This window comes from Apium graveolens, chromosome 7 (genome assembly GCF_009905375.1).
Source record: "Apium graveolens cultivar Ventura chromosome 7, ASM990537v1, whole genome shotgun sequence".
Lineage (NCBI taxonomy): Eukaryota > Viridiplantae > Streptophyta > Magnoliopsida > Apiales > Apiaceae > Apium > Apium graveolens.
This window is the reverse complement of record NC_133653.1, coordinates 197,522,689-197,540,222: the sequence shown is the minus strand read 5'-3', so window position 1 is coordinate 197,540,222 and position 17,534 is coordinate 197,522,689. Positions and strand designations below refer to the sequence as shown.

Sequence of the window (17,534 nt, the reverse complement as noted above, 5' to 3'; positions counted from 1 at the left end):
ATAAGGCAACACAGAGAGATAGGTTTTGTGTCGTTGGATGAGTTATTCTCCGGAGAAGATTATATAGAGGTAACACACTTTATCATTCCAATTGTTACTTATTAGTACATCTTCAGTAATTACTTCTTCTTAGTACTTCAAACCCTGTTCGATTATTCTTTATTTATTGGTACCATTAATATCCAGATTTACTTATAATTCTCTTATTCTCTTACAAATTAATCTTTCTTTGCCTCATTTTCTCCGATCCCTTTGACACAATGGTATCCTTATTTCATTTTTACTATATTGCAATAATTTATAAAATTTCTCAAACATGTGTGATCCTTGAGATACGAGGAGATGATGATCCCCATTCGCCTCCCTGCCTTAGTTACATTTTTAAATAGGCATTTATGAAGTCTATTTTTGGGCAGATATGTATATAATATATGGATCGGAAATTTACTAAGGTTCCTTCTTCTTTTTGCTTACTCATTATATAACTTCTTTTTTTCTTGCCGAACTCATTATTTAACTTCAATCACATTATAGGACATCTATATAAGTTAATGCAACTAGGCCAACACTAGTTAAGTACAGAGGTTTCCCCTTGAGCCTTCTACATCTATTTTCATCAATTATAAAATTGAGAAATGTTTTTTTATGTGTTCTTGTATCAATATTGATGTGAACCATGATGTTTTAAATGGTTTTATAGATTTTTTACATAAGGTTTCAGTGTTTTATCAAATATTCAAATGTAAGTTTTATTTTCTCAAGGTGTTCCCATATCGGAAGTACTAACATGTTGTTTTTGATTTATGGTATGCATTAGTTAAATGCTGGTTGTAGATGTAGATTATGTTGACTGCAGATTGTGGAGTCTTGGTAATATTGGTGAGAGTGTTAAATTTGACCTAGAGAGGGTGGTATGGTTTTGTTGTTAAAGTGGTGCATGTAATATTAGACTTGTGTGCTTCAACTTCAAGGCATGTATGCAATCATATCTGAAATTAGACATAATCGTCGTGTTGGAAATTGATAGATTATGTTGGGCTCGTTTGTGATTTCTTAAAAAAATGTAACTTATAATTTAATGTTAAAAAGTGTGTGTAATTTAATAAGTTGATAATCTGTTTGTTAAATCATAACTTATAAGTTAGAGTTTTTTTGAAATAAAATTAAAAATAAATTTAAATTATATGAATTAATAATTTTGATACATGAATACACCATAAAAAGGAGAAAATTTAAAAACACAAATAATTAGGCAGGGATAAAATTATATAATAGACATTATTCATCACAGTTAAAATAAAATTATATTATTGATCCGGCTAAAAAAGCAAAACTAAATATAATTAGTTGAATTTAGTTTGGTAAGTATAATATTAATTTCAGATTAAAACAAACTAATATATAGTGTAATATCCTGATTTCACATTATTGTATAAAACATGCCTGTACCTTAACAAGACTAAGACAATTTATCAAATCTAAGTAAGTTGTATTGTTATCTTAGTTTGTATTTGTACTTGTAACACTTTAAAGTTTGTAAAAATACAAAGGAGCAGACTTGAGTCTTTTTCCTGAAACAATATCAAACCTAAGGATTCTATCTGGAAGAAGATCAAGGTGATCATGCCTCAGAAGAATTTTGAAGAATCTTGGAGTTAAATAAATATGTTTGGTTAAAAATACTCTAAGTCAAGATCTCTAAAAGTCAAAGATTTAGTGTTATAGAGAAGTCATTCGAGAACTCCAAATGACTTATCGAGAAGTCAAGAAAGCTACTAGAGAACTCAGAGAGATATCGACAAGTCAAGAAGACATAAAGGTTGGAGATATCGACAAGTCATTTCTTCATTAGAGAACCCAGAGTTATCGAAAAGTCTACATTCATTAGAGAACTTTGAGTTATCGATAAGTCAAAGTCTACTAGAGAATTCAGAGATATCGATAAGTCAAAATTCACTAGAGAACTCTAAGTTGTCGACAAGTCAAAGTGAAGACATGATGCTGAGAGATCTCGACAAGCCAAAGTTTCATTCGAGAACTCAGAGACCTCTATAAGTCAAATTCACTAGAGTATTAGAGATTTCGATAAGCCATTATACTTATCGAGATGTCAAGATCTCTATATGCCTAATTGGAGATCTCGAGTGAAATTCTCAGAGTACAAAATCACAGACCAATTCAATATTTAAGATAAACAATCAACAAACAATCCAACAAGTTGGATTGACAAGTCTACAAAAAGCAGCTTGAAGAATGTGCAAGATCAATGGTGAAGATTAACTGACAAAGGAAGATCAAGATAATCATAGGATGCTAAAGATAAGCTAAGCCATAAATGGAAGAGTTACTTTTCTATAAATAGAAATGACAAGTGACAGTTTAGAAAAGCTAATAACATGTCTTATTGTACACTGTGTAAACCAACAGTTAACTGAATTATAAAGTTAACACTGGTCCTTCAGTCAGGTGTAACAATTTAGATAGAATTCTTTTAATTCTCTCAAGAAGAAGTTAAACTCTTTATCAACAAAGAGCCTATAAATTTTGTAGCAAAATATTCTTAATTTTAATATAAAATTAAGTGAGTTTTGAAGATTTGTGTTCTTTATTTTCTGCAAGCTTAATTTCTGCATGAACATATTTTACTACAAGATTTAATTTACTTTGTTCAACCAAAAACATTTAAGAAAAGCCCAAAAACAGTAAAACACATTCACCCCCTCTATGTGTTAGTCATTTCCTAACAAGTGGTATCAGAGCAAAATCTGAAAGTAAAGAGATTCAAGATCTTAGAAGAATGAATACACAGAAAATCAGTAACATCAAATTTCTTACTTTTGACAAAGCTAATGACATTCTTTGGAAAAAGAAAATGATGTTGTTTATGAGGATGACCAATCCACTCTACATTCAGATCCTCAAGAATGGGCCCTTCACTCCTATGGTTAGAGTTGAGGAATCTACAGATGGAGATATCATTATTCCAGCTCATTATGCTCCCAAGGACCCGACAGAATACTCTGAGCCTGAGAAAGAGAAAGTCTCCCTGGATAGTGGCTTGCAGTTAATATTAATTGAGTCACTTGACAATGTAATGTATAACAAAATTGTCAACTGTGACACTACAAAACAGATCTGGGAAAAGATAGAGATATTGTGTGAGGGAACTGAAGAAGTTAGGTCAAACCAAAGAAGAATAGTAATTTCACAGTATGAGGGTTTTATGGCAAAGCCAAAGGAAAGCATTACTGATGTGTTTGAAAGATTCAATAAGCTGATAAATGACTTGCAACTTCATGACAAATACTATGAAGCTGAAGAAGTGAACCTAAAGTTCTTGCTTACTCTCCCTGATCATTTGGAATAGAAAATCTCAGCAATCAGGGAAGGGAGAGACTTGAGCAGAATAACACTGGAAGTTCTATATGGAATTCTCAAAACATATGAACTAGAAATGATTCAAAGAAAATCATTGAGATATGGTCAAGGACATGTTGTAAATGGCTCAAGTGCTTTAATTGTAAATGAAAGCCAAACATCTAATGATGAACCAAGATCTAAAACTCCAGTTACCTCAACAAGTGAGCAAAGAATAAATGATTCATAGGAACAAGTCATTCTGGAATTGGAAAAAATGAGTTCTACACTCTTGAAGAACTGGATGAGCTAGATCAGTCAATGACCTATTTGGCTAGAAAATTCTCTAATATTAGAGTAAAGAAGCCAAGATAATTCAAGAGTAAAGGACAGTCTTTTAACAAAGACAACAGCTGGAAAGAAAAAGGGAAGTACAATTCTGATAGCAAGAATGGCTACAAAACTGGATCTGTTGACATATCTAATATAAGGTGCTTCAATCGTGATGAACTAGGCCACTTTACTACAGAATACAGGAAACCCAAGAAGGCAAAGAAAGACAAATCTTATCTTGAACTGGAAGCAAAGTATGAAGCTCTTCTGAAAAAGCAGCAAAGCAAAACTTATATTGCAGAGGGAAAGAGTTGGGATGATTCAGATAATCATGAAGATGAGGAAGTTGGAAACTATGCTCTAATGGCTTTGGAGCAAGGTGAATCATCCTCATCAAAAGCACAGGTACTAACTCTTATCACCACTGATTTAAATGTGAATCAATATAAGGAAACTGTTGAAAAGATGAGCACAGAGACATTTCACATTCATACAAGCATGGTGGTTGTAAATGAAGAAGTGAGCAGATTGACAAAAATGAATGAGAAGCTTGAGAATGAAAAACAAGAAACTAAATTATTGTTGGTGGAGCTTGAAGCAAGAAATTGTATATCTAAAGAACAAGCTCAAGTGTGCAAATGAAATTGAAGCAGTGCTACAGGGAGAAGCTGGAAAAGAATGAAGTGAAACTGAAATCTTTCAGAAATGCATCTGAATTGGTTGGACAGTACAATGAGAAAAACAAGTCATATGCAAACATTGCTATTGTCCTTGACTATGATGCTATGAATGACAAAAAGAAGACTATAGGTGACAAAGGGAAAGCAAAGAAAACTGAAAATGCTCCAACCTTCTTGAAAGAGGTTAATGCACCTATATTCAAAGCATGTGAAGTCAACTTCAGTGAAGAAGAATTGATTATCAAGAAAGAAATTGCTGATGAGGATAAAGAGAAGAAAACTGAAGAATCAACCCAGTCTTCCAATACTGAAGAGAAGCTCATGGACAAACAAAGTCCCAAGACACCTGTTAAAGAAACCAAAACTGAAGATGCAAGAAAGAAAAAGAAAAATAGAAATAAAAAAATAGGGATAAATAAAAGCAACAATTTTGATTATGTTGCAGATGCTCCAAGAAAGAAATGTGAAAAATGTGGATCTGTGAACCACCTAACTCACCTTTGTAAAAAGGCAGTTAGCAAGCCAACTGAAGGAGCCTGCAAATACAATGAAGTAAATGCAAGTGATCCCTACTGCTTTTGTGACAAGTTTGACGGCATCCCTTGCAACTTGAAAGTGATGAAGAGTGGCCACAAACTGAGAGTAGACCTTAAATAGACAAAATATGGGTCTACATCAGATAGGGAAAATGCACAACAGTCATTGAACTCTATTTTTTCTGAAACTACTCATTTTACTTCTGCTAAATCAGATAACAAAAAGAAAGTACCCAACACTGCTTGGGTTGCTAAACATACTTAAAACTCATTGTGTGCAGAAAATCATCTTGATCATAGACAGTGGATGTTCCAGGCATATGACAGGTGATAAAGCCCTGTTATCACAGTTTGAGGAGAAAGCTGGCCCTTTGGTGACCTTTGGAGACAACATCAAATGATTCACAATGAGATATGGCAAGATTGTTTCTGAAAATATTATCATTGATGATGTAGCACTGGTAGCTGGTCTTGAAGTGAATCTTTTAAGTGTTAACCAATTTGCAGACAAAGGTTTTAAAGTTTTATTCAACAAAGAAGAATGCACTTTTATCAGCAAGAAAACTGGTGAAGTTGTTCTGAAAGGAGCAAGGAAAGGAAGCTTGTTTGTTGCAGACTTGGACTCAACAAATAAGGATGACATTTGTTGCTTCAACCCAAGGCATCAGAAGAACAAAGCAAGCTTTGGCATAAAAAGCTGCCTCACTTGAATTTTAAGGCAATTAACACCTTGGTCAAAAAGGAGTTAGTACGAGACATGCCCAAACTGGAATTTGCTTAAGTTGAAGTTTGTGAAGCTTGTCAGAAATGAAAAATGTAAAGATCAAGTCACAAGCCAAAACCGTGAATTCTACAAGTGCACCATTACAGCTCTTTCACATGGACTTGTTTGGGCCTGTAAATGTCTTATCTATTTCAAGGAACAAATATGCACTTGTGATGGTGGATGATTTCTCAAGATACACTTGGGTAGAGTTCATGTACTCTAAAGATGAAACTTCACACATCATAATTGAGCACATCAAGAAGATAGAAAAATAGGCTGAAGATTACAACTGTGTAAAAAGATTGAGAAGTGATAATGGAACAGAATTCAGAAATGCTACATTGAGTGAATTCTGTAAATGTAAAGGCATTGTTCAAGAATTCTCAGCTGCTAGAACACCTCAACAAAATGGAGTAGTTGAAAGAAAGAACAGAACATTAGGTGAAGCTGCTAGAACAATACTGGAAGATGCCAAGTTGCCAACAAGTTTCTGGGAAGAGGCTTTAAACACTGCATGTTACACTCAAAACATATACCTCATTAACAAGGCAAATGGAAAATCACCTTACTCAATCATGTCTAAGAGAAAGCGTACTGTAAAGCATCTTCATGTGTTTGGAAGCAAGTGTTACATTTTGAAAGACAACTCTGAATATGTGGGAAAATTTGACTCAAAAGTTTTTGAAGCAATTTTTCTGGGATATTCATTGGAGAGAACTGCCTACAAGGTCTATGTGTTAGATCAAAAGTAAATTATGAAAAGCACAGATGTGACTTTTGATGATGTGTTAGGTACAAAGCATGCGCTAATAATTCACGCAAGTATACGCGTTCGCAAGTAATATAGAATGATTTCTAGTTCATTCCCACAGAGACTCTGATTAATTATGTTTAATTAACACTTACTCACCAATGTATGATTACTCTTCAATGTCAAGACAATAACACTTAAGGTTGATTAACTAATTATTAACTATGAGAATTAAACACTTAAATTAACACTAAAATTAACAATATTAAACACACATGAGATCATAACTTCATTGCTACTTCGTATAATAGTCATTGTTATTACCCTTAGCATGTAACGGTAATGATATTAATCGAACAACACGAAACTGATAAAAGCCAACTTTCGTTGCACAAGTACCATTCTACCAAGCATCCACAATTAAGATAGAAGTTGAATAGGCATCAATTATGTTGAGACCCTATATGTCTACGGAATTTGACAACATAAAGATTTAAGCGCAAGTTATTCATTATGATTACACATGACAAGTAAAACGGTTAGAGTTACCCACTAATCATGCATACAATACATGAACCTATGCTAGCATGGCAAGTTCTAAATCTCAAGATTCACTGTCGATTCATAAGAGATTAACAAGCTATCTTATATGTTCGCGATGCACATAAGACGAATAAGCACAACCTATGCTAGATATCATACAATCATCACATTCCAAGTTATTAAACAATTAACTAAAGAAATCCATGGTAAATCCGCTATGACCCCATGATCAAAATTAGCCCATGATAGAACCCATCGTCACCATGGGTTCATATGAAAATATGATAATAACACAACAAAATAAACTAATAAAAATACTTAATAAAAACAGAGTACGTCACAAAAGTATTAAGGTTTCAAGAGTAAAGAAAACTAGCATCCACTGTTACAACAAATTAAAAGAATCACAAGATAAACGTATACTTCCTCTTCTTCGTTGTTGCATGCTAAAACGGTCTTATTAACCTTATCTCCTTGTTACTTGCTCCTTGCTTGTTACTTGTTGTTGTGAAAACGTCTCCCAAGATTACTTATATAAGAGTCCACAAGAAATAGCAGTCTCAAAAGCCCAATAGAACTCAATTTAGAAAATCCAGAATCTGAAAATCCGACCCCAGGAGGCCGCCTCCAATCCCACGCGGGCGCCTGCTCTCCAGGCGGTCGCCTGCTCTTCCAGGCGGGCGCCTGCACACCTTCTGGGAAATTCCACTTCTTGCTTCTGATTTTGCTGATTTCTTCGCACAACTCCCCGCAACTGGTTCCAAGTACTTCCCTAGGCTTATTATGATGAAATCCCCCCCGCAACTGGTTCCAAGTACTTCCCTAGGCTTATTATGATGAAATCCCCCTAATTACGCAAGTTATACACTGAAATGCAAAAATACTAGAAAAACGCATCAAATACACAAAATACTTGATTTCAAGACACCAATTCAAGCCATTACAAGACGTTCTAAGTGATATAAAATGCCACTTATCACACCCCAAACTTAAATCGATGCTTGTCCTCAAGCGTCACAGACTCAAAAACAAAATAAAAACATGCATGAATGCAAACTACATGAATGCAGCGATCCCCATCGCGATGACTAAACCAACCAACACATGACATCTCAACAAATGCAATTAGGCGACTAAAGATCAATCAAATCACGCAAGCTAACATACAACTAGAAACATGGTGTGTGCGAATGCTTAACAGATATGCTTCGAAACTAGATCAATTATCATAACTCAATTATCCTCAAGGCAATCACAAGATTATACGAAGAATATATTCTAGACACAAAATGACTTATAACACTGCAAGATCACTGGAGTTTATTACGGAATCATGCTTTTATTTAACACAATAAACAAATGCTTATTTGATCGTGCAATGAGTGGGGTCCACAAAAGACTTATACAATGGTACCCATTTAGCGAGCGTTAGGTTAGCGGATCCCAGACTATAAAAGCCTTAGGTCACTAGGCACAAAGTCCCCTAAGAACTTAATAACTCGAATACCAAAGAGCTCACTCGTGATCAATTATGCATTAAACCATATTTTTTCTTTTCTTTTTTTCACTCTTTTTTTTTCTTTTTATTTTTCTTTCTTTTTTTTTTAAATTTCCGAGCAAGTGTGTTTCACTCCATCTTGCTCAACCCTAGACTATTCGCATACAATACGAGCCGGCTACTAGCCATTTGACGCCTAGCCACAAATAGAAATGAATTCCAATTTTTACTCCAATTTTATCTTTTCATGCCTTTTATAATTAAGAGTCTATCATATATTCTAAGTATAAGCAATAGATTAACCTCAAAAATCATCAAACCATGACAACAATCTAGTCCTTAAGCATACTTTAAGACTTAGTGAAATTACAAGTGTTTCTAGCATGCATGTCATCCTAACAAGATTCAACATCACTCGAACGCTATCACTATACTCGCATCAATATCACATATCAATCGATAAAGCAACACAAAGGGATCATGGTATATGCATGAGCTATATGCCTTGATAAAACTAAAAAAAACTATATGACAAAATATGCAACTATATATGAGCTAAACTACATGAAAATGCAACTATATGACACACACACAAATATGTTCCTTAACTACCACCCCCAAACTTAAAATCTTTATTGTCCCCAGTGAAGGTAATAGAAAGGAACACAGGGTATACCTACTCAGAGAAATCATCATCATCATCACCCTCAAAGGGTGGAGTGTCAGGAGGCGGATAAGCAGAGTCCTCACTAAAAACGGGTCACTGGATGTCAGCTCTAAGGCCTCTAAAAGCAGTCCCAAGCACTAGGGTGAGCTCCTGCGCAAACCTACTCTGCGACTCATACATCGCATCCATCCTCCTAGAAAGCCTCCCGTACTGGACATCAGCCATACCCGAACCATCTCCTCCTTATCCTCTGGAAGAACCTGCCTCCCCCTGAGTCTGACTGGGCCTAGCCATCGTAGCACCAGCTATTGCACGTCCTCCTGAGAGATTATATCCCAAACCATGCTCCTCAGGCTCTCCACCCGTCCACTCCTGCATCGCATTCAGCGTCGATGAATCAATAGGCGCGGCCGACATCTGCAGCTGCTCATAAGAAGGCCAGTGGACTCCAACTACCTTGCACAGTTTCGTGACAATAGAGGCATACGGGATGCTGTAATGCGACTTCCCCCTCAAAAACTTCAAAATCCCTTGGTAGATGAACTCACCAAGGTCCACATAATACTCCTCATTCAAAATCCCCCACAACAGCCTGGCTCTCTCAACTGTAACCTCATGTACATGCGAAGAAGGTAAAATATTAGCACAAATAAAGGCATTCCATGCACGGGCATACCTGTTCATCGCAACAGCCGGGAAAGAACGATACTCGTTGGATCCCGTCTTAAACTTCCACACCATGCCCGGCTGACAGAGAGTAGCAATAATCAAATCTGAGTCAAAATCCTCAGGGGCCTTTTCATTCCAATTCTCCTCCTAGGGCTTCCTTCATCGCTGCCCAATAACACGGCGAATCACCGCAGACTGATAATCAACAGTAAGCCCACAAACAACAGAATACCCATTCTTGTCGGCCTTGGCATTCGCATAGAACTCGCGAACAACACTCATCGAGACCGCCTCAGGTGACTCGCAAAAAGTCATCCAACCCTTCTCTGCAATCATCGGCAATAACTCACCATCCCTCCCCGATGGCAAAAACCCCCTCTCCTTCAAAATCGGCTTAGTCAGAAGCCTAGCATACTCCTCCTCAGCATCCCTATCCACCAATCGGGGCCTCGCAGCAGTACCTCTTGAAGAATCAGCAGTCGGAATGGTGCTGCTGCTATCTACAGTTCGAGATCTCTTTGGGGCCATTGAAACTGAGAATAAGAGTTGTAGAGTTGTGTTTTGTGTGTAGGAGAGAGTTCGTAAGTTGAAAGTATAAGGGATGTGTATGGAGAGGTTATGTGTATATATAGGGTAGGATTAAGGTTAGAATTAGATTATGAGTGGGGTTGTGGCTAATTTGTAGGAAGAAAATCATGGGTAATGGGGTTTGTAGTGTTGTGGTTGTGTTTTTGGGTTTTTTCAACCATCTTTTTCTGATTTTTTTGGGTTTTTAGATAGAGTACTAAATTCTAAGGGTTCCTATGGTCTCATATCTTGGGTTGCCTCCCAAGAAGCGCTTCTTTTACGTCATTAGCTTGACGTAGAGTAGTTTGATCAAGTTGACAATAAAACGACACTAACCACTTCTCGGTTTGCCGTATCCCCATAATAGTGCTTCAATCTCTGACCATTTATTTTGAATGCTTGGCCCGAATCGTTCTCAAAAATCTCCACCGCTCCATGTGTAAACACAGTTTTGACGATAAATGGTCCAGACCACCTTGATTTCAACTTTCCAGAAAAAAGTCGGAGACGAGAGTTGAATAGAAGAACTTGTTTCCCCGACACAAATGACTTAGGAGATAGCTTCTTTTCGTGCCACCTTTTTACTTTTTCCTTGTACATCTTGTTGTTTTCGTACGCTTGAAGTCGAAATTCATCAAGTTCATTTAACTGAAGCATTCGCTTCTTCTCAGCTGCATCCAGATCAAGGTTTTGCCCAATAAGCCTTATGCTCAAACTCCGCAGGTAAATGACATCCCTTACCATAGACAAGTTGAAACGGGGACATCCCAAGTGGAGTCTTGTATGCTGTTCTATAAGCCCAAACAGCTTCATCGAGCTTTAAAGACCAATCTTTCCTAGACGGACAAACAACTTTCTCTAGAATGTGCTTGATCTCTCTATTAGACACTTCAACTTGACCATTAGTTTGCGGATGATAGGAAGTAGCAATGCGATGATTCACATTGTAGCGTTGCATCATAGAAGTGAACTTACGATTGCAGAAATGCGAACCCTCATCACTTATGATAACTCGTGGCGTTCCAAACCTTGTGAATATCTGCTTATGAAGAAAACTGTACACTACCTTTGCATCATTCGTCGGTAGAGCCTTGACTTCTACCCATTTCGAGACATAATCAACTGCCAGCAAGATGCACTGATTATTGCATGACGAGATAAATGGTCCCATGAAATCGATTCCCCAAACATCGAAGACCTCAACTTCAAGCATCACATTTAAAGGCATCTCATCCTTTCTAGTAAGATTCCCTACTCTTTGGCAACGATCACACCTTAAAATGAACTGATGTGCATCTTTAAACAACGTGGGCCAGAAAAAACCTGCTTGAAGAATACGAGCTGCTGTCTTTTCACCATCATAATGTCCACCATAAACTGTGGAATGACAGTCTCGTAATATCCCCTCCGTCTCACAGAATGGGATACATCTCCTGATAATCTGGTCAGCTCCTTGTCTAAACAAATATGGTTCATCCCACATGTACCACTTCACCTCATGCAGAAACTTCTTCTTTTGAGCCGCATTCATATTAGAAGGCATTATATTGCTGACAAGATAGTTCACAATGTCTGCGAACCATGGCTCTTCCTCTTGAACTGCGAATAACTGCTCATCCGGAAAAGATTCATTGATCAATGTCTTATCATGTGAAGTAGAATCGGGATTCTCCAATCTAGAGAGATGGTCAGCTACTTGATTTTCAGTACCTTTTCGATCCTTGATCTCCAACTCAAATTCCTGTAGCAAGAGCACCCAACGAATTAGTCTAGGCTTCGAATCCTTCTTTGAGACCAGATAGCGAATGACAGCGTGATCAGTGAAAACTGTCACCTTTGTCCCAAGTAGATAAGATCGAAATTTTTCGAAACCAAAAACTATAACCAAAAGTTCCTTCTCAGTAGTGGTGTAGTTCATTTGAGCTCCATTTAGCGTTTTACTAGCATAGTAGACCACATGAAAGAAATTATTCTTACGCTGCCCAAGAACTGTTCCCACTGCATAATCACTTGCATCACACATCATCTCAAAAGGTTCTCTCCAATCAGGTGCCGTAATAACTGGTGCAATTATTAAACTCTTGAGAGTCTCGAATGTTGCCAAGCATCCATCATCAAATTTGAAAGGCACATCTTTCTCGAGCAAGTTGCACAACGGCTTAGATATCTTAAAGAAGTCCTTGATGAAACGCCGATAAAAACCCGCATGACCAAGAAAACTACGGATTCCCTTAACAGAAATGGGTGGCGGAAGATTTTCAGTGACTCCTACCTTGGCTTTATCCACCTCAAGGCCCTTGCTAGAGACCTTATGCCCAAGAATGATGCTTTGCACCATGAAGTGACATTTTTCCCAGTTGAGCACTAGATTGGTTTTCACACACCTTTTTAGCACCAAACGAAGATTATTCAAACATTCATCAAACGAATGTCCAAAGACGGAGAAGTCGCCCATGAACACTTCGACATTATTTCCAATCATATTAGAGAATATGGCCATCATGCATCTCTGAGAAGTGGCAGGTGCACCACATAAGCCAAAAGAAACTCTGCGAAAAGCAAACGTGCCAAATGGACAAGTGAAACTAGTCTTTTCTTGATCTTCCGGTGCAATGCAAATTTGATTGTAGCACGAATAGCCATCCAGAAGACAATAATACTCATGACGAGCCGACCTGTTAAGCATCTGATCAACAAATGGAAGAGGGAAGTGATCCTTCCTCGTGGCTTTATTCAACTTCCTGTAGTCCATGCATACCCTCCATCCGGTGACTGTTCGAGTGGGGATGAGCTCGTTCTTCTCATTTGCTACCACAGTAATACCTCATTTCTTAGGTACACATTGCACGGGGCTCACCCAAGAACTGTCAGAAATAGGATATATGATTCCTGCATTCAGCCACTTTAGAATTTATTTCTTCACCACTTCTTTCATGATAGGATTAAGTCTTCGTTGTTGCTCAACAGTCGGCTTGCTACCTTTCTCTAGCAGAATTTTATGTATGTAGTACGAATGGTTGATCCCTTTTATATCTGCTATAGTCCATCCGATGGTCAATCTGAATTCTCTCAAGATCCTCAAGAGTTTGTCCTCATCACTACCTGAAAGGTCAGATGCAATAATAACAGGCAAAGTAGATGCATCACCTAAAAAAGCATACCTCAAGTGTTCAGGCAATGGTTTAAGCTCCAAAGTAGGTACTTCCTCAATAAATCGTTTGAGCCTTCCCTCAGCATTCTTGAGATCAGTATTACCAAGAGATTCAAATGGCATGTCTAGCTTTCGCTTCCAAGGAGAATCATTTAGATATTGTAGTTGCTCATTGTCTTCCTCATCATCACTGTCAAATTCCCCCAATAAGGCTTTTTCTAAGGTATCAGACCTTAGCACATGATCAAGTTCTGAAGTAATTGCAAAATCAATCAAATCCACCTTGAAACACTCCTCATCTTCTGTAGGGAATTTCATCGCATTGAATACATTGAATGTTACATTCTGATCTTGCACCCTCGTAGTAAGTTCACCTTTTTGCACATATATCAAGATACCGCCTGTAGCCAAGAAAGGTCTTTCCAAGATTACGAGAATCTTCTTATCTTCCTCGAAATCCACGAAATCCAGAATGAGGGTAGCAGCTTGTCTTGCAGACCAAAAAATTCTTACGTGTTACATTGATCTTTTGCCTTTTAATTACCAAAATTGAGACGGGGTGTTGTTTTTTGCTTAGCTCTGATTTTTTTACGAAAATGTTTTCACCCTCGACTTTTATTGCCCCATAGATGTGAAAAATGTTACAGAGAAGTAAGTTATAAGTATAGGGTTCTCTCTGCTTCTCCTTCACTTGAAGAATGGTGATATAAACTTGATGCCAGGTTATTATTAAATCCCTGTCATTTAGTCATTCTTATTCGGAAACTGGTCAGGACTCGGGAGGCACCATTTGGCTCCAAAATACAGGACCATTAAATTTGAACCGGATTAGTAAATCTGATAGGTGGAGGATCCATGACGGCAAGGGGATACATATTTTAAACATATTTTTTTTAAAAAAAATAAATAAAATTATAAAACATGACTACAAATAGTATCTAAAATACTAATTAGCTATTTTTTTAGATTTATGCTGCTGTTCCAAACTCGTGTTGTGTTTAACAAAGTTTTTTACTCTCATGATATTTCATGCATCTTCATTAAGAAAGAAAAAAATATATCAAATGAAAATTAAAAGTTTTTATCCATGTCAGTGCCCAACTAAAAACGGAAAAGACTTTTAATAGGTTTAATATATTTAACTTACTGTATTTTAAAGCTTCCAATTCTGCCTTAATTACTCGCTGAATGTAACATCAAATTTTTGTTAGCATTCATCAGTGCTGTAAAATTAAGTCTACTTTGAAGTATCACAGCATAGAAAGCAACAACTGCCAGGCCAATTACCACCATGAGCCAGAGGAGTAAACAAACCCTAAAATCCCATTAAAAAACCCCACTCTAGCATGTTTCAAGATACGACTTGTACATTATTTGGCAGTACAGATATTATCAGTGTAGGCTATTATTACATTTTGTATATTACATGTACACAAAACCTTGAAATGGCATATGAGAAGCATGGAAAGAGTTCCTGCATCATGGAGGTTTTGTTTTATATATACTATATGTAACTGAGAATAGAGTCTGGAATTTTAAACAAAGCATGTTTCAGGTATGGACCACAACATAGATGATAGAAAGAGCAAACCTACGTTCCTCTTACAGGGAAATGCGAGTTTAGAATACACCTAAAATTATTACATATAAATCAAAAGATTGTCTCTGTTATTGCCAATAGAAATAACTACAATAAATACAGAAAGGTCCCTGGTACAATTAATTCGTAATCAGTCAGAGGCAACAAAGCACATGATCCATGATCATAATTGTTCAGCAAAGATACCACCTTAGCTTGCAGCAACTTAAGTGCTCATATATACTCACATGATTTTTTGCGTTTTCTTTTTTTATTTTGCATAGAGCATATGAAAAATGATTGAAACGGGGAGTTATGCAATGGTTGAAACAGGTAGTTACGCAATTCTGTACCTAAAACTCAAGATGGAAGTGGTCTGCCTGTATGAGGTGTTCCAGCTGTTAGTCTGGCTGTTTGAGGGGGTTCTGCATATGGAGCATGTCTCATATGTACAAGTCTATCAATCTCTTCGCCTCGCCCTTCTTTGCCAAAAAGCTCAGTCAGAAATTGCTCAAGTGCTGAAGGAATGCCTACACCAACTCTAACCATCTGTTCAACGAGCTTGAGAATAACATCAAAGTTCCCCTGTTCGCTAAGCCCGCGAATCACAATATCATACGTCGAGACATCAGGTTTCACTTCTCTCGTTGCCATTATACTCAATAAGGATTCACATTCCCTAACTTTACCATTTTCAATCAGAAGTGAAAACCACCTGTCAGCGTAACGAGGAAGCACCCGTAAACCTTTATCCACCATTTGAACATATTTTTCCAAAGCAGTATCAACCCTCCCCGCCTTGAAATACGCATCAATTAAAGTTCTATAAGTCGTAACATCCGGATTCAACGACCTTCCGCATAATTCCAAAAAAATCTTCTCGGCATCATCCACCATGTCATGTTCGCAGTATCTCATTATCATATTATTAGACCCTCCAACATCCATCATAAAAGGCTTCGACTTGGCACCCTTACCCACTCTCTTAAACACCTCATACGCCTCAGAAATCCTCCCCTCTTTAAAACACTCATTAACCATTATATTAAAAGTATCAGAATTCACAGCCTGTATCGTAGGCGGAGTGTGATCATCCAACATTTTATTAAACAAAGCCTCGGCTTCAACCTTCCTCCCATACCTAAGCAAAACTTCTAAAAGCACATTACAAGTAGGTGGAACCATCCTAAACTCTCTACTCAACAAATACTTATAGGCTTCTATTGCATCCCTCTCCTTCCCTTGTTTAAAATACCAATCCATAAAAGTACCAGTCACAATCCCGTCATAAACCAAACACCTCTCCTTTAACTCATCAAAAAGCTCATTTGCCTTCTCCAAATTCCCCAACTCAAGAAACCCCAAAATTAAATTATTATAAACCAACGAATCTGCTCCATGCCCTTTACTAAGCATTTCCCTAAGCAAACCCACAGCTTCCCCAATCCGTCCCGCATCAACTAACCCTTTCGTTAAATGCCTATACGAAACAGCAGAAGGCGAAAAAGGCGCATTCTCAATAATATGTCTATAAACCCCTAAAGCAAGATCCACATTTCCCATATCACAATGCGCATTCATCAAATAATTATAACTAACCACATTAGGAACAATATTCGACTGCTTAAAGAAATAATCGAACAATTCAATTAAATCCTTGTATCGTTTAACCCTATGCATAGAAGCAACAACAGCATTACAAGTAAAAACAGTAGGTCTAGGATTAGAAAAGACCGATTTACGGGCAATGACGGAGGCGTTATCGAGATCGCCAGCACGAATTAGGGACTGGACGCGGTTATGGAGAGAGAGGCGAGGGCCGACGAGAGAAGAGGTGGTGTCGGGGAGACGAGGGGCGTTGGGATCACGTGGAGGGCGAGGAGTTTGGTTGTCACGACGGAGGGCGTGGAGAGGGGGTTCAATTCGGAGGCGGCGTTTGCGACGGCGACGCTCGGCGGCGGCTTCTTCGGCGGAGGAGAAGGCGAGTGTGCGAAGGGGGATTAAGAGGGTGGGGTGGGGGGAGAGGGGGTGGGTGCGGGTTAGGGTGCGCAGGAGTAAGCGGTAAAGTGTCATTTTGGGCGAGAATTGAGAGAGAGAGAGATTTTAGGTGTGAGGGTTTTAGCTTAGTTAAACCCTAGAAATGAATATGGGAACTTTAATCCTTAACAGGACCAAGGACGCAAATAACAGTTTTTTTTGAAAGTATAACAGAAGTACCACAGCGCGAGAAGGATGACCATTTTTAGCATTTTCAGTATGCATAATACAAATAATTTTTTTTATTAATAAAAACAGAACCAAATACGCATACAAAAAGCAGGTAATAACTAATAAGTCATCAAAGAATGTGTTTTCCAGTCTATCACGCATTGCTCTAATGGGTATATTTATTTTTTATTTATTTTTTAATTCTAAGCTTATTACGCATTTATTGTAC

General features: G+C 37.5%; 1 protein-coding gene across 1 annotated transcript; it reads right to left on the bottom strand.

Annotated features, from left to right (window-relative positions):
* Window positions 1–14,969: 14,969 nt before the first annotated feature.
* Window positions 14,970–17,277, bottom strand: LOC141672822 (pentatricopeptide repeat-containing protein At1g10270-like). The gene has a single exon (XM_074479505.1). It carries the CDS (start codon window positions 17,168–17,170, stop codon window positions 15,458–15,460), a length of 1,713 nt encoding a protein of 570 aa, XP_074335606.1. The 5' UTR covers window positions 17,171–17,277; the 3' UTR covers window positions 14,970–15,457.
* Between the last annotated feature and the right edge of the window lie 257 nt (window positions 17,278–17,534).

Bases quoted from the DNA above. Each gene is read 5' to 3' on its own strand.
- LOC141672822 (XM_074479505.1), bottom strand. From the start codon at position 17,170: ATGACACTTTACCGCTTACTCCTGCGCACCCTAACCCGCACCCACCCC.